This window comes from Macrobrachium rosenbergii, chromosome 12 (genome assembly GCF_040412425.1).
Source record: "Macrobrachium rosenbergii isolate ZJJX-2024 chromosome 12, ASM4041242v1, whole genome shotgun sequence".
NCBI lineage: Eukaryota > Metazoa > Arthropoda > Malacostraca > Decapoda > Palaemonidae > Macrobrachium > Macrobrachium rosenbergii.
Genome location: NC_089752.1, coordinates 23,814,597 through 23,833,212, shown reverse-complemented (window position 1 = coordinate 23,833,212; position 18,616 = coordinate 23,814,597). Strand labels below are relative to the sequence as shown.

Below are 18,616 nucleotides of genomic sequence, written 5' to 3'. Positions count from 1 at the left end.
TTGATTGTTAGGAGACATCTGTTTAATGATATAACAGTAAAATGTAACGTATAATATTGCAATATATAACAGAACCATAAAAGAGTTTTTCAAATAAGCTGCGTTCTTGGAAAATGCCGTAACGAAACATTGAAAGTTAGGAGTATTCACTCACGATTAGTTGTTCCTTGAAACTTTTGGTTCTAGTTTTCAATTTGGAAATTTTATATCTGTTTAGAGATGTGATATAAATAACGGTATTAAACTTACTATAATTTACACAAATATATCTTCTGTCCATTCAACGAAATATATGTCTCTTGAAACTTCACCGATAAGTGAGGTGGTGGGATAACATGTCTTTGTCAGCGATCGTCAAAGGTTTGCCTGGTTCGGTGAAACTGCTTTTCCAAGGTTTAGGAGTAACCTGGCTGAATCGAAAACCTGAAGTGATCATCAGTGTGTGTGTGTGTGTGTGTGATCAACGATGTAAGATAATTTGACCTCAATCGCTCCGTTTTAAAACGAACATTTTTAAACCTTTCGTGTAAACTTCGTAGCTTGTATGGCTCAAGCCTTTCTTCTTGTTACCGTCGTCCATTATCATGGAACTAAAGGTAATAATAAAGGTAAATTATTAGTATGTTTTACATTATCATTTACTTATGTACATAGCAGCAAAGCTCTGTTTAAACTGGTGTTTGTATAGGTCTGGGAGGAGAGTTGTTGAACCCTGTTTGGTGGAGTTGTTAATATAGTTGCCACGAACCGAGTAAACACTGCAGCTATGCCATTATACATGGGATTCTTTTTGTATAATAAACAGATATTGGAGCAAATTCTCTGTTATTGTGGACGCGTCAGAGTTTTATTAATTGATACCCAGCAAAGGTCTAAAGCTAAGGGGACCTTACGGAGCTGATCGTAACGATAGTATTGGTTTAATTTTGCTTTACATTTATTACGGATGCATTTAGCAAAAAAATAAAACAGCATATCTCTGAGATTAATTTGTGTTCTATTTGGAGCATCAGTAGAACAGACAGGAAGTTTAGCTATTCATCCGTACAAATACCAATCAGCGAAAAACCGTTATGTTACCACTTGGCTAATGATAACGTAATCTTAGGCTTAGGTATACAAGCCATTCAAATCTAATTCCCTCACCAGGAACAAAAACAAATTTGATGGTGGCCACTATCACCGGCTAAGATATATAGAAGTTTGTTGAAACGGGAAATATAAAGGCTGAAAATTAGTGAGGAATGCATTTAAAGGAAGATCAAAGGTTGAACAAGAAAACCAGAAGATATTTGAAACAATAAAATATCAAGAAACATCATGTAGGACTTTGCTGAATGATAAATATTGAATACTTCTGCGATTTCTAATGAAGATGATGAGAGAGAGAGAGAGAGAGAGAGAGAGAGAGAGAGAGAGAGAGAGAGAGAGCATCGAATTTAGGTCAAAGGCCAAGCGCTGGGACCTACAAGGTCATTCAGCGCTGATAGGGAAAATGAGAGTAGAAAGGTGTAACAGTAGGAAAACCTTGCAGTTGCACTATGAAGCAATTGTTAGGAGAGGGTGGATAGCAAGACGGAAGAATGAGGATATGAATGGAAGTACAGCAACAGCAATGAAAGGGGTTGCAGCTAGGAGCCGAAGGGACGCTGCAAAGAACCTCAAGTGGTGCCCACAGAGCACCGCGTGAGGTGCACTGACCGCACGACCCCCTACCGGAGAGAGAGAGAGAGAGAGAGAGAGAGAGAGAGCAAACTCGCCTTTAATCATAGACATGTGCGCATACCTATTATTATTAAATTTTCTCTTACTATTATTGGATTGAATGAAAATATAACTGCCAGGCATAATTAAATATTTATCAAGATAATGAGATTGAAAGTAAGAAAAGGGAAAAACCAACAGTTAAGCCTTATTGGAAGCCTGTGCAAGGTATACGTAATGTCTGTCATGCGTGTGTGTGTGTGTGTGAGAGAGAGAGAGAGAATTTTCTTTAAATACCAGCCTCATAAAAGGCAGAGGTAGTCCTATACAATTTTCCTTTTCCAATTTTGTTTGATTAAAACTTGTACAGAAGTTATCAGTATTTCCAGGGCTTCGGTCATATTAATGGACTGATTAGGTTTTAGTAATAAGATCGAAGTTGTGCGGATGCAACAATTTACTTTGCTGTCTTTATTCGTCTTGAAGCAGTTTTTTCCTTCAATTTCATTTAACCCTGCTAAATATTTTACAGATTATTTTATAGTTGTTAGTTAAGGGTATATTCTGTAACAATAGTGGTCATTGCTTTTACAAGTACAAATAAGCTCTCACGTCAGAACTTAAATTTTATCTAACCTGTGCTAAGCTAAACGAGCGAATAATGATGAATAATGTGGGTAGCATGAAGACTTAAAACGGTAGCTTTCCTTTTCACACGCGAGAAATGAGGCACACAATAATTTATAGTTCCCTGTTGACAATATATATATATATTATATATATATATATATATATATATATATATATAAATTTATATATATATATATATATATATATATATATATATATATATATATATATATATATATATATATTAAAGTTAAAGTCCTCCTGGGCCTCTGTAGGCTCATAGGGGCAGGCGCTGATTTCCTGCTTCTTAGGCCAACAACCCGTGGGGACAGGTCCCAATGCTTATGATACGTGGTCAGTGTGTCACTCGACCCACTGTTTAACTCCCCAGCCCGAGGGCTGGTACCTATTCTCCTACTGAACCTCTCGGGTCTTTTCGGATCGCTAGGTGACGGCCCGCCGGATTTTTGCAGTGGTGCAGTCCGAGCCATCAGTGAGCGGCGGGATTTGAACCCCGGCCCTCTCGACTGGTAGCCAAGAATCATACCACTCCGCCCCATATATATATATATATATATATATATATATATATATATATATATATATATACATATACATATACATACGTATATATATATATATCATACATTACCACAGGTGAAAAATAAGAGACGGGGTGTAGGTCCTGATCGGTTTTTCGTAAAGTTAAATTTGGTGTTTATTTTTCCATTTTTATGACAGATGTAACATTAGTGGTATTTGTTTTGTTCTCTTATATGTTCTTATGAAAAAGTATTTTGAGTATGTATTTCTATACTCATGATTTTTCGAATTAAAGCACGTAAAGTTGAAAATTTTCCTTTTTTCCTTTTTTTTGAGGTCAGCAATTAAAATGGGTATGTGAAAAAATATTACCCGCAAATACTCTTTCAGAAGTTTTACAAAGATTCTTTGCGGAGAACCCATCCACAGCATTTTACAGTGGGCTCATAAAAGTATGTCAAGGCAGTTAAAAAGAAAAGTGGAACTGTACCCCTCTCCCCTACCCCAGTTTATCATGATTGAACTATTCCTTAGCTGAATCGTAGCTGCGCTTGCTAAATGATTCTGTTTGCGACATAGCAATGTTCAGAGGCTTTACAAGTTTAAATAAGAGAGGTCCTGTCAGTTTACAGATAGCCAAGTGTATAGAGGCTGATGTAGAAATGTATTGTTCATCGGTGAGCAAGTCTTTATGGTTGATCAGTTCTGGTCGTGCGTTCGTGTAGGGTTTCAAGTGTTTATTTATATGGCGGAAATATATATTCTAAACTATATGCATGCATGCATGCATGCCTGCCCGTGCATTCATTCACGTGTTATATGTGAGGTGGTAGTATGTATGTAATGTGTACGTATGCAGAATAACGCAGTACATGCATATGCATAGTGAGGCCACTGTTTGCTTGTGAAACTAGTGAAGGAAATATATCCAGTTTCATCATATCTGTATACAAAAAACAAATTCAAACAGCACTTTCTGCTTGAAGCCATGCCTACCTCTAGAGCCTCCGCAAATGCGAAATGACGTTAGCTGTTCCAAGTTTAAAATTTTATGGGAAGGAATGAGAAATGTAACTGATTCTTAAGGTCACGGATTCTGTCTAGAGTGAAAAAGAGTGTGGGCCTGACATACGCCGCGATTTTGGGAGTAAGACGTTGGGGAAGCATTGATCTATATATGAGATATTTGCAGTACTACCATCAGTGAGCAACGAGTTAAACTGAAAGGTACTATTTCATTTTCATTATGACTGTCAAGATAAAGTTTCATGGGGCAAAAATAAGTTTTTTTAAGGTACATTATCATACTTTATAGATTAAAAAAAACGTAGAATGATTCTTTATGCGAAGAAATCAGTTACGACCTATCTTGATTTAGTGATCGATTGGTTGACTGTTGGATTGATTTTTAACGTTAATGACGTAAAAAAAATTGAGGAAAAGAATATAATGTAGTAAGATGAAGAGCTTCAAAGACCAATTGGCCAGAGACAAAAGTAATTACTTAAGAAAAAATAGTAAAAGTAGAATGTGTTAGAGTACGATGCCCAAACTTAGTGAAACATACGAAAGCACTAGAAATCTGAACTGAGCTATAGTGCAGCAAATTTTTTAATCAAAAGGTACTATCGTTAATGAATGACCAACCGTGTATGCATGCGAGATTCATGTAGCTAATCATAGGGCTCCGACAAGTACAGACGGAATCACTGCAAACAGCATTTGGTGTAACGGCTGAACACTGTTCATCGGTGCTACATTGTCCTCCTAGAATCTGCGGTGATAATATGCGAAAAGAAAATGAAATTGAGTGACGTAAAACACAAAGAAACGTATAAAATATTTTCTGGAAGATCATTTTTAGTAAAGTTTGTTTTGTCAGATGTTTAATACTGCGTCTGTAATTTGCACAAATAGTTTGCGTGTTACCTTTTTCCCTAGAATCCCTGGAAATTTAATTTTGAGAATATAAATCCATGAGACATAAGCCTAAAGATTTACGGAATCGTCAGCATTCTTTGCTAGAGCTATGACGGAGACCAAATTGAACTGGAAAATTACGAGTCTGATCGCGCTTCAGTTAACAGACTGAGAGAGATAATTTATTTGAGGTTATTCAAAAGTAACAACGTCAGAGTTCAGTTATTGCTAAACCTAAACAGGAGCAACAACGACAAAACAATCAAGTCGTACCTGTGTCTCTTCACATCCGTAGGGCCCCCAGGTTCTCGGGTACTCGCACACACACTCGCCAGCCCGGCACACTGACCTCTTGAAAAGTTATTAGTAAAGACAACTATTAGCGTTAGGGTTTCATGTAAGTAAGTTCATTCCCTGAGCACTAGCATTGCCAATAACCGACTCTGTTCTAATTGTCAGCGGTTCAAACATTTTATTCTAGTCGGCTTATTACTTCTTTATCTCTTTTATCAAAGAAGTTGTTCTTCTCAAATATATTTGACAGCTGTGCTGTCTTAGTATATATATATATATATATATAGTTATATATATATATATATATATATATATATATATATATATATATATATATATATATATATATATTTATTTTTTTCTTAAGTTATACTGTTTATCGGATCAAATTTATTAATAGTTCTTTTTAGCAGAATGTTATATATTTATTTATTTATTTATTTATTTTAGTTAGTTTTCTTTTTTCTTTTTAATAAAATTTATATGTAGTTCTGTTTAGAAGAATTTTAATTTTAATTTTAAAACATACTATAAAAGTGAAAAGATCACATTTAGTATTCGGCGTCGGTGACCCTGGTAGTTGTGACGCCAGATAACCCACAATTAATCAATCAATCAACTCGTCTCACTGGCCCAGATATTTCTGAGTTAATATCTCTTGATTATATGAAGATACGATCTTACGATATGATATTATATTAAGTTATGATATTTCTGCCCGTTCCAGCGCCCCCACCCCACCTCACACAAAAAATTAGGTATTCGAGTTTGTACAATTTGGCGATATAGATTTATATCACAGAGAACACTAGTAACTTGTAATGATTTAATGAATTTCATGGTCACGAATTTTTCTTTTTTCCATTATATCTGTTAATAAGATGAAAAGCAAGTTTTTGAGCTTTTCAGCTAAAACCTAGAAAATATTAAGGAATTCTAGACTAAATGTCCCATTTCAGTGTCCCATTTCAGTGATACCGGCCTCTTCCTGACAAATGTTATGGCAATGTTTTCTTATTTACTGCTTCATCATTTGTGATCTTTGGTTTGCTTTATCATAAATCCTGTAGCTTTGCATTTTTATTCACGTTTTCTTATGCAAGTAAATAACAGTCACAGCACTTGAAAGGAAAACTATAAGGAGAACACAAAATAACTGATCAGTAATTAGATATGGTTCCTAATCAAACAAATTTGCGTTGAATCACAATGTTCAGGGGACAATATCATGTAAATTTCAAGACTGATTTACAAGAGTAACTGAGGAAAACTTTAAGCAAAAACAGTTTATGAAATTCTTTTAGTATATTTTGTTACAAGAATTTGAATATCGTTACCCCGAGTAAGAGAGAGAGAGAGAGAGAGAGAGAGAGAGAGAGAGAGACTATTTTGTTGCAAGAATTTGAATATCGTTACCCAGAGAGAGAGAGAGTAGTTTATGATACTTTTTAAGTCTATTTTGTTACAAGAATTTTAATATCTTTACCCCGAGTAATAGAGAGAGATAGAGAGCAATTTCGGGGATTAGAGAACTGGGTTTTGTGTTTACCTCGAAGATGCAATCTGCGTTGGAGACACACTGGGTGAGTGATGGTCCCATAAATCCGTTACCTCGCCATATCAGTGTAGAAGGCCTAGCCGTTGATGTTGTCCGGGGAGCGACAGCACTACCTAATGATAGTAATGACAATAAATTGGGATTATTTTAAAAGTTACATAGCACTAGCAATACATTTAAATTTATTATCATTAACGGTATTATTTATTGGTTTTGCTTAAACAATGTTAGTGCATGGTAGGGACTCATTTTGTTATAAATTCGAAAGTTTTGAACCTGGTTTTTCGGAGACTGCAATAAACGTGGAAGTTAGGCCTTGTGTTTGCTTCCATTTCCGTAATAATAATAATAATAATAATAATAATAATAATAATAATAATAATAATAATAATAAGAAGAAGAAGAAGAAGAAGAAGAAGAAGAAGAAGACCCTCTTTCAAGCATGTTTTGTTGAATAAGATGGCTGCATTATGCGAATTGATTTTATACTGAGTTTTCTAAATTTTTCTTATAATTCTCTTTTCATTCACGTCATTATTGGTCAATAGTTAGCCAATGTTCATATTTCGGTGGATAAATACAGCGTATTTCTCACAGCAGAAATTCTTTATTCTCTAATAATACAGTAGGATACTGAAACCGTGCTAATGGTATTTTTTGGTGGTATCTCTTTTTCTGACGTCCATTTCTTGTATATTCGGTACTTTCTCTGTTGACGTGTTTCGACCAGCTCGATGGTCATCTTCTGGACGTTGAGATGAATCTGGAGACACTAGGCAAGCATGGTTGTATTTATAGGGCGCCTTGGGTGGGGGGTCGAATTCTCATTGGTCTTTGGGAAGTGATTAATTTCTTGGGCGGAGCCTTCTCTTGTGCAACGATAGTTGCGGGTGTTCACGCATGGGAGCGTTAGAGTGCATCTGGTTAAGTGTGTTGGGATCGCAGGTCGCAGATGGACGTTCCTGATGGGTTCGCTCATCAGGGGCCCGTTTGGCGCTGGCCTTTGACCCGCCGTCGTGAGGAGGAAGGATTTTTTTTGTCTGATGTTGAGGTTAAGCTTCTCTCTCCCGTCATCAGGGGGGCCACTTGGCGCTGTCCTTCGAGCCGCGAGGCGGGAGAGAGAAGCCTAACCTCAACACCATCGAAAAATAACATTAGCATGGTGAAATCTACGGATTTACAACCCCAGGCTTCAGTAACCTTCTGTATCTATCTATATACGGACTTCCATGAAACAAGGCTGGTTCTGCCCGTGAAACGTGGCTGGTTATGTCCGTAGACTTAGTAACTTTACGAATTTATCATACCTAATTTCGGTATACATAATAACTTACTATCTGGGAAAGAATACTGCGGGGGTAAGACATCAATGGCACCAGAGGGGGTGGGGGTTGGGAAGGGGGTGACAGAGAGAGAGAGAGAGAGAGAGAGAGTGTGAGAGGGAGAGGAAGTGAGAGAGAGAGAGAGTAGAGGGGGTGTTAGGGAGAAGAAAGAGGGAAAGAGTCAGGGAGGGTTGGAGAGAGAAAGAGTGAGAGGGAGAGGAAATGAGAGAGTGAGAGGAAGTGGGAGAGAGAGTAGAGTGGGTGTTTGGGAGAAGAAAGAGGGAAAGAAACAGGGAGGGTTGGAGAGAGAGAGAGAGAGAGATAGAGGAAGTAAGAGAGAGAGTTGAGGGGGTGTTATGGAGAAGAGGGAAAGAAACAGGGAGTGTTGGAGAGAAAGAGAGAGTGAGAGAAAGAAAGAGTGAGAGGGAGAGGAAGTGAAATAGTGAGAGGGAGAGGAAGTGAGAGAGAGAGAGAGAGAGAGAGTAGAGGGGGTGTTAGAGAGGGGAAAGAGGGAAGAAGTGAGAGAGAGAGACAGTGAGAGGGAAAGGAAGTGAGAGAGAGAGAGCAGAGGGGGTGTTAGGGAGGAGAAAGATGGAAAAAGGGAGAGAGAGAGAGAGAGAGAGAAAGTTTATCGGCTGTCATTCAGAATTATCCCGTCAGCTAGTTAGAGAATAAGGAATTTCTGCTGTAAGAAATACACTGTTTATATCCACCGAAATATGAACATTGACGTGCAGGAAAGCAAACTATAAGAAAAATTGAGAAAACTCAGTATAAAATCAATTCATGTAATGCAGCCATCTTATTCAACAAAATAATAATAATAATAATAATAATAATAATAATAATAATAATTATTTTTATTATTATTATTATTATATTAAGGGAATAGACCCACTCTTAAACAGGTCTTATTGAAAAGGATGGCTGTATTATGCGAATTTATCTTATACAGGATCTTTTTCATTTTCCTTATAATTTGCTTTTCAGGCTCAGTGATGTTGGTCAGCAACTGGATAAAGGATAGAGTGTGGAACACGGGAAGTCTTTTATTGAAATATTCCATCAGAAGTCCGTGGAATCCTTCGTGTTCTGGATTCAGGTTCTTCTACTTCAGGTTGTGGTACCATCAATATGTTTCAACCATCTCGTTGGTCATCCTCTGGAGAGGTTGAGAAAGATCTGGAGAAACAAGGCGCTTGGGTCGGTATTTAAAGGGGGTTCTTGATCGGTGCTGAATTATGATTGGCTGCCTGGGGCAGGTCATCTTGGGTGGAGCATTTTCTCCCATGTTGACGTTTGGTGCTCATCTTGCGTGCAAGCGGCATTGTAGTGCTGGGGATGAATGGGAGAATTTTGATCCTCAGATGCGGAATTTTGATTCGCTTGTTAGCTATGGGGGTCACTCGGTACAGGTCTCCTGGTGGCCGTGGGGAGGAGAAAGGTTTCCTGCGTAATGTTGAGGGTTGGTTTCTCCTTCGCAATGTGCAATGCTTCCAAGAGGCGCAGGCGGTCCGTAGTTCAGTCAGTTATTTCCATATTTGTGATTATGTCTTTTCTTGCAATTCTCTGGTTATGGGCAGTCCTGGCATGGTTAAAGATGGCTCCCTCTTGGGCATGGCAGGAAATCCTCTTGGAGAAACACATGGTGGTCATAACGATGTAAGAACCAAGGCATCCTCGGACAGGGCATGAGTACCGGTATACCACGTTGGTTTTCTTCAAGGGGTCCTGCTGAGGGGGGCCTGGATTGTTATGCATCACCAGACTGCTCGTCTTTTTGTTCTTGTAATAAATGACCAGATGAATATTCTTATGGGGGTCAACTGGGCAGACATTATCCTTGATGATGTTCTTGAGGCACGTTCATCTTTATATTTATGATTAAATTGTCCTTTATAGATGAGCTCTATGTGTTCAGGGGCATCTGGGCGAGGTTCCTGCCGGTACCATTTATCAATGTTTGCCTTGATAGACTCTTCTGTATTTCGGTTTGGGTGTCCATTGTCGATGAGAGTCTGGGCTACATGCTCCATTCTTTGTGTGTGTCATTCCAGGAGGAGCAGTGCGAGAAGGCCTTCGTGACACAGGCGCTGATGGTGGAGTACTTATACCTCTTGGGGCACTTGCTTTCCCTGTTCATACACATGCCCAGGTTTGTCTGCTTCGTTTAGACCTTCATAGAGAAAGAGGCCTCTCTCTGCTCCACAAGGACGTCAAGGAAGGGGAGGTAGCAGTTTTGGCTATGTTTGATGGTGAAACTGAGGCAGCTATGGTTGTGGAAAGCACGCCTCAGGTTCTCAATCTCCTCTTGCGAATTGGCACTGACGAAGGTATCTACGATATAGTGCACGTACAACTTTGGCTGGTCTGTGTCTTCGAATACCCTTTGCTCAACAGTGCCCATTGGCGAAGAGGACTCCAAGGGGAGAACTCATTGCTACCCTGTCGATCTGGGTGTACATATGGCCACGATGGTTGGAGAAAGGGGTCTTTTTGGTGCATATTTCCAGGTGGACGCAGAGGGCATGCTCAGGGATGTGCAGGGATAGGGTGGTGGGGTCCCTATACACACGGTCCAAGATCATCTGGATGGTCTCATCAACGGGGATGTTGGTGAAGAAGGACTCCATTGAAGCAATACATCCTTCGGGGGGTGCTGCTCTTAGGTCCTCCAGGAACCCTGCTGCCGACTTCAGGCTGTGGCTGCCCAGGACATAAGGGGTTAGGATGGCATTGAGTCTCTTAGTCAACTGGTACATTGGGGCAGGAGTCTGACTGATGATGTGGCGCAGGGGGTTACCTCTTGTGTGTTTTGACATTCCCGTAGATGTACCCCAGGTCATAGTCTCCCATGATTGGTGGTAGGTGAAGGGCATTAGAGGCAGCGTTGACCATCTCTATGATCCTGTTCACCTCCCACCTGATCTCGTTGACAGGGTTCTTAGTAATTCTTCGGAAATTGGTGCTATCCTCAGGCGCCGGTCGATGATGTTATTCTTGTAGTCGCCCTGGTTGGTAAGGGCCTCAGCCAACAGGAAGGGTTTAAGGGCGTCCATCGTTTGGAGGTTGCCAAGGTCCTCTTGTCTCCGGATATTATCCATGAGATATTTGATCTCAAGGCAGTTGTCCAGTGGTCTCGGCTGGGTGATGTAGTGGCAATTAAGGCCCATCTTCAGGATTTCGTCTTCTTTGGGAGTCGGAGTACAAGTTGTGAGATTTATACATCCCTCTTTTTCTTGTGGGAGACGGACTTGCCCCTGTTGAGGGCGATCAGCTTCTTGGGGATGGTTCTCATCTTTTTTTCCGCATCTTTCTCCTCCAAGCAACATAGCCACTCGATGATGTCACTGCAGTGCCCTTGCCCTTGGAGGGTGTTGTTCTGTTCCATGAACTGAAGACTGGAACCCAGGTCCTCGTCGACAACAGACATCAAACCGGAATACAGAAGAGTCTATCAAGAGGAACACTGATAGATGGTACCGGCAGGAACCTCACCCCAATGCCCCTGAACGCATAGAGGCCTTCTATACAAGACAATTTTATCAGAAATATAAAGAAGATTAACGTGCCCTCAAGAACATCATCGAAGATAATGTCTGCCCCACTGACAATGAGTATGCCCGGCCCCGTCCGAGGATGCCTGTCATACAACAATATGACCTTGAAGAAAACCAATGCATTTCTGCCCCGCCCGGATTTCCTGCCATGCCCAGTTTCTCCAAAAAGGGGCTATGCCAACCAAGAGGGGCCATCTTAATTGTGGGCCCATAACCAGAGAGATTACAAGAAAAGACATAATCACGGAACATCGAAATAATTGACCAAATTACCGACCACCGCTGACGCCTTCTGAAGCGTTGCACATTGGGAAGGAGAAACCAACACTCAACATTACGCAAGAAACCTTTCCTCCCCACGCAGCCAGGAGACATGCAATCGAGTGATCCTCATAGCGCATTGAGCAAATCAAATTCCGCATCCTGAGGATCAAAATTTTCTCTTCATCCTCAGCACTACAATGCCGCCCGCACGACAAGACGAAACAGGAACTTGATGGAAGGCCCGCCCAGGCATGCCGCCCCGCAGCCAATCATAATTCAGCACCTATCATGACCTCCCTATAAATACCAACCCGAAAGCACCCAGCCACAGTGCCTCAGCTCCCACTGAGAGAACACCTCCAGACCTTTCCTGCTCTGCTGAGTTCCTGAGACCCGCCTGCTGCTGCTGCTGCTGCCTGCTGCCCGCTGCTGCTGCCCTGCTCCAGCCCTGCTGTTGCTGCTGGGCTGCTGCCGCCCTGCTCCAGCCTCGCCGCCGCCGCCTGCCGACCCACCAGGACCTGCCTCGCTGCTGCTGCCTCGCTTGTGCGGGCTGCCCTGCTGCTGCCGCCTCGCTGTGCAAGGCCACCCTGTTGCCGCGTTCTGCTGTGCACGCCACTGAAGGAAGGTCTTCAGAGCTGCAGAAGGCTCCCACTATATATCTGGCTGAATTACAGCCCATTCTATAAGAAAATAAAAGATATTGACATACTAACCTACCACTAACTAGACTCTCCTGTGGAAACATCTGGTAGCCGTTGTGGTCTTAAACCCAGTTGAAGCAGGAATAAAGAGTCGAAATCTTTCCACCTCGCCGTCTGTGGCAAGTGGCACAGGACCGTTAGGCTTGGCGCCTATAAGCCAAGTGTAGAGATAGGATAGGAATACGACGGAGAAAAGAGCAAGTTTTAAAATAAACTGGTGTAAGAGTTTGATTACCCTGTAAAGCCCTGACTGTAGGACCTGACTGCTGGTCGTCTTAGTGCCCAAGAGCAGTAAGGGAACCTCCTCAGCTGCAACTGCTGCAGTCAGTACATAGTTACCTGATAGACAGATAGGCCCATCCTCATAATTATAACATTTGAATTTCAGGTTCTTTTTAACTCATATTTCTACTCCATAACTTTGTCTGGGGCTCAGGGGCTTCAAAGGGTTGGACAAACTGACCAGTCACACTGTCTGTCTCTCCCTCCCCCTTCTTACGACTTGAATGACTCTGGAAATGGATACACCCAAACGAACCCCACCACCATGGAAACCGGAACCGGAACTGCTATGGAAAGAATGAAAAATAAGCAAGGCAGCCTGACTAAAACAACTTGGTAATCTTTTCAGGAAAACTCCCAGAGAAAATAGACCTGGGAATTTTTTGAAAATATACCACAAAACTTCATTACCTTGAACCTCAGATGCTACAAAATGTCAGAAATTTGGGCATCACAAGGCTCAATGCATATCTCAGTAGAGATATGTGCAGTATGCAGCAAGAGGCACCGGGACTGAAGAGTGCATAAACAAACATAAAGCTTGAGAACCAACCACACCCAGGTGCTCAAATTGCCACCTCAAACATACCGCTATGGCCTGGGCGCCCAGCAAGACTGGCTATAGTAGGCTGCTCTTCCAAAGGAACCAGAAGGGCAAAGAAGTAGATCTAGGGGAAGAAACCTCCCCAAACCCCAGCCCCAGTAAAAGGTCTTCTACACTTGAGGCAGAACTGGAAGAGTCCAGAAGAGATTTCAGCCGAACAGAAAAGAACACCGTCCAGACCAGCTACAAATACACGGCAGCACCAAAAACCTCTGCCGAGAACAATGTGTGGCTCAAAACGGGCCGAGCCAAAGGAGAAGCTACAAACTCTCCCACCAGCATCATCCAGAATGGCATGGACATAGAAGCCATCAAAACAGGGATAGAAGAACTATTAAAAGCTCTCAAGGGTAATTCCAAGTCCTCCCCTCTACCATTATGCAGGAGACAGCCCCAGTGGCTGCAACAAATCCTCCCAACACCTCATCCCAACCTACCACCTCCCCATGATCCTACACCTTCCTCGTCCACTACCCCCAAACATCACCCTCTCCCTCACATTCATCATCTTCATCAACACGGTAGATGATAACTCCATCACTTTTGCACCAAGAGACCCCAGGCGCTTTCCCCTAACGACAACAATGCTGAAAATAATTAACTGGAATGTTGATGGAGTGAGGCCTAAAACAGCTACACTTATTGCAGTCTGCAAAAACATAAAATGTAGACATCATCCTACTTCAGAAACCCGTCTAAAAACAGGAACCAAGTTTTTAGAATAGCTGGTATAATGCCTATGCAACCCAGACATAGGCACCGACAGGGGACTGGCTATTCTCATCAAGAATACAATCCCAGTAAGAGCACACAACCGATCCCATGCGGAGAGAATGTGGAGCATGGCAATTAGAATAACTCTAAAAAACCAGAGACTAGACATATACAATCTCTACAGGAAAATAACAGAGAAAGCCCAGGAGAACTACAACTGACGAGCTCTTCGCCCATGCAACTGACACACCTACACAATATTGGGACTTCAACGCACATCATCCCCTACTATGTTCCCGACAATCACAACCAGGCAGGGGAACACGTAGCCTACTCTCTCTGAGGAATTTGGAGGAGTCGCACTGCTCAACACAGGGGCAATCCACACATGCTAAGAGGAGGCAGATTAGGATCTAACATTTGCCACAACGACAATCAGGCACCTACAAGATGGGCAAGTGCATCCCACATTAGTCAGCGACCACTTTGCATAAATGACAGAATTGAAATGCAACAACTACCTCCAATACCGCCACCTCCACCAAGATGGAATCAAGACTTGGCAAACTGGGTTATTTTCAGACTAGCACTTGAAGAATGGGCAGCAGTACACGCCCCCAGAGGATATAGACCAACTAGAAAAAAGACCCAGTTGACGCCATACATATGCAGCAACAAAGCAATGCCAATAAAGACAGCTCAGAGGAACTACAGCTACAAAGACTCTGGTACTGCCAAGAGGTAAGACAGCTGAAAACCCCATTAAACAGAGTGACAAAGATCTACAGAAGAAGAGCAACAGCTGAAAAACAGAGAGTTGCTACAAACAGTCAAAAATGACGTCCATCAGAGGCCCATAGAAATAAGAATTGAAAATGGCTGGAAATGGTGCTAAACTATCAGAGCACACATCCCTTTCAGAACTATGGAAATGGCTGAACAGAGTAGCCGAAAAAGAAGTCAGCGAGAAGCAACTCACTCAACCTCTAGAAGAAGCAGAGAGACTACAACGTCCTTGCCAACAGGACAAACAGACACCTCTCTCCTGAAACCAGAAGACGACAGGATCAGCTTGCACCGACTGATGGGAAGAAGTTAACGAGGCTTGCTTCACACTGCACCCACACGACACCCCTTACAGTAGAAGAACTAAGGCAGTATACAAACTGGCAAAGATACAGCACCAGAGCAGACAGATATACACAATGAGGGCAACATGGTCCTGCAGGATAAAAACGCTCCCTGAGGATCAGAACAAAACACATGCAGAGCACACAAGACTGCAGACTTGGAGGCAAACAAAGACACAAAGCCAATTCCAAAACTCTAAAGATCCAGACAATGGAGACCCATAGCACTAGTCTCCTTCGCATGGAAAAAAACTGAGAGAAATGGTGCTCAACAGATAACATACAAAATTGGTCCTCTACACAAACATTATATGCATACCAACAAGGAGTTGGAACTACAGAGTGTCTGACAGATGTCCTCAGTTACATAAATCAAGGAAAGGCTAGTAGTCCCTTCAGACTTTGAAAGCCTCGAGCCAGCCAGTCCAGCAGCAGTACTCCACTCACTGATGAAGAAAGGAGTCAAAGGACACCTTCTAGCCTGGACAAAAACTATGTGCTAAGAAGACAGGCGAGGGTCAAATCCAAGGGTGATATCCACCTTCCATGACTTGGAAAATGGCACACCACAGGAGGAATATCAAGCCCTCCTATTCAATATTCTCATGGAGAACCTAGCCTCACTGCAGCTTCCCGAAGGCGCAGAAATTTTTCATATACGCCGACGATGTGTGCATAGTCGCAAGAGGACCTGTCAGAGTGCCTAGAATGCAAAGAGCCCTCATGAAATCAGCAAAAGTCGGAGGAACTAGGCCTCAAAATCAATATAAATAAGACAAAGGCCATGGCAGTAAAGCACACAGATTCACTCCAACCACTCACAATAGGAGCTGAACCGCTAGAGTGGGTGGACAAGTACATGTATTCGGGAATCATCTCAGACCAGCAACTAACCTTCAAGAACGAAATCAGTCACCTGAAGGAAAGAGCAGAAGCAAGAACAGCAGCAATGAGATATATGTCATCTTTGAAGGATGGTGCAAATGAACATGTACAGAAAACGTACCATATAGCCTGCACCAGATCATTGATAGACTATGCTGCCCCCTGCCCTGGTAAAGCTAACAGAGGCAACAAAAGGAAACCTGAAGTAATACAAACAAGGCAATGAGACTCATGTTTGGGCACCCATGTGGACAAGACTGTGCAACCTCAGGCTTGAGACTAACATGCCAAAAAGTAGAAGATAGGATTGCACAGAGAAATGCCAGTACAATGGCAAAAATCTTCCTCTCAGAGAGACTCAATCTCCAAGACCAGAACAAAGGGAGATCCAATAAACATCCAGAGATCGGAGCCCGAACTCCCACGTGAAAAGACCAAAGTGACAACATCAAGAGTTAGATATGGCAGAGGCAATGCTGAACATGAGACCAGACACAGCGAGGATGTGCACATATCCCGCCCTGAAAAAGGATTATGCAAAATTCCATTACACACACCTTCCCAGAGCAAAAGAAGACTGCTCAAGAGAGGAACTAAGAGCAGCAGCCCACGAGTCTATCAGAACACTGAAATCCTGGGGCCCAAACATACTACAATCGACGGCACTGTGGATCCAGAAAATAAAACTACTGGAGCAGCAGTATATTCAAACAATTTCCAAGCATGCTGAGAACATCAAACTGTGCCTCAACAATGCAGACAGAATTAGTAGCGATAAAGACAGGCACCATTGTACCTTCTGGAGAATGAGGAAGGACCCACATCATCCACACTGACCCAAATCCTCCATGCAGGCCTTGCAACAAATTAGAATTAAAGAGAACAAGGCCTTGCTGGCTGGGATCAAGTCACTGCTCTACCAGCACATGAAAGAGGAAGACCAGTCACTATGAACTGGATACCGAGTCACATAGGAATTCCAGGCAATGATAAAGCGGATGAACTAGCAAGAGCACAAGAGCATTGACAGAGTGCAGATCCACATACAACCTGCACTACAACAGATCAAAAATGCCATAAAACCGCTCAATGAAAGCAAACATGCTGAAGACCTACGGGCATGGACAGATCACCTCGACTGCCAGATGGTACAAATGGCAAACCGACCTAGTGCCTCCCCTCATAGACAGGCACACAACGAAAACTAGCTGTATGTATTCACAGACTAAGGCTGGGATACAGAGCCTGCTGGGAATTGTTAACCCCAGTGTCAGACCATGTGAGCACTTGAGGAAGAAACACAGCAGCCTCTCCTACACTACCTGCTAGAATGCAGAGAGACAGCACTGCTCAGAGGCGAAGTACAAGCTGATGTAAACTCACCAGACGCAGCTAAAATAGCAGCAACACTTGCAAAGGCAATAGTCGAGACATCGACACACATGCCCAGCTGCTAGTAAATTTACCGCCACCAAGATAGAACAATGCAATGAGAATACCAAACTTCTCACCCTCACTTTCCAGCTGAATTATAATGTAATGTTATGTGTTCAGAGTGGCACTGCACACCAACTCACTTAACATGTACTTTCATACTACCACTATAAACAAACCAAGATGGCCCCTTTAACTACCACCATCATCCTCCTCAACTCATCCCATCCCTCACCGTAAAGGCCCTATACACATCATCTCTGTCTTATTCCAACTAAACTACTTCTACCACTAAGAATACTCTGCAGGGACTCTAGGGTTTAAAGGGCTGACAACCCCACCTGCACATATTTCTATTTTTCTTTCAAAGGCCTTACATCTTCAAACTACTACTATCCGTGACATGATGGCCCCCTCTCCCACTACAAACCATCATCCTTCCTCCATCCACAACTGTCTCTACTACTAAATCTCTTTCACATTTCCTATAACAAATGACCTTCTGAAATTTTCAGATCACCACGGGCCAAACAAGGAAAGGCCCGTGCCAACACAAGAGTTGGCTTAATAATACAACAACAACCTTTTTCTTCAGACCTTCTGCAACCACGTCCAGAGGATGACCAACGAGCTGGTTGAAACATTTGACGGTAAATTACCACAGAACCTGAACCCTGACGAACGATTTCTGATTGATATTTTAATAAAAGACTTCAATGCATTCCGCACACACCGTCCTTTTTTAAACATGAATATCGGCCAGTTGTTGACTAACATCGCTGAGCCTGAAAAGCGAATCATAAGGGAGGATAGAAAAAGACACTATATAAGATAAATTCGCATAATACAGCCATCCTTTTAATAAGACCTATTAAAAAGAGGTCTATTCCCTTATTATTATTATTATTATTATTATTATTATTATTATTATTAGGATTCGTTCAAAATAACCAAGAGAATTTTTAAAAATAACCTCTTCACAAATGAAAATGACGACATTCACTCTATGGAACAGTCCACATAAGAAGACGAAATGGTACTGGTTTCATCAGTGAGAAATGAATATTCTGA

The 18,616-nt window shown here is 42.0% G+C and overlaps 1 protein-coding gene and 1 long non-coding RNA gene across 18 annotated transcripts in view; one reads left to right on the top strand and one right to left on the bottom strand.

The window, feature by feature from the left end:
• LOC136844442 (uncharacterized) overlaps positions 1 to 18,616 on the top strand; it is a 207,887-nt gene that overhangs the window by 5,341 nt on the left and 183,930 nt on the right. The gene's annotated exons all lie outside the window — the stretch shown is intronic.
• LOC136844439 (uncharacterized) overlaps positions 1 to 18,616 on the bottom strand; it is a 67,045-nt gene that overhangs the window by 23,113 nt on the left and 25,316 nt on the right. For all 17 annotated transcript variants that reach the window (XM_067113681.1, XM_067113671.1, XM_067113668.1 and 14 more), the window contains 3 exons: positions 6,641 to 6,762; positions 5,071 to 5,148; positions 4,525 to 4,651 (listed from right to left, as the gene is read on the bottom strand). In XM_067113681.1, the coding sequence (XP_066969782.1) occupies positions 4,525 to 4,651; positions 5,071 to 5,148; positions 6,641 to 6,762 (327 nt within the window). The remainder of the gene's footprint in view (positions 1 to 4,524; positions 4,652 to 5,070; positions 5,149 to 6,640; positions 6,763 to 18,616) is intronic.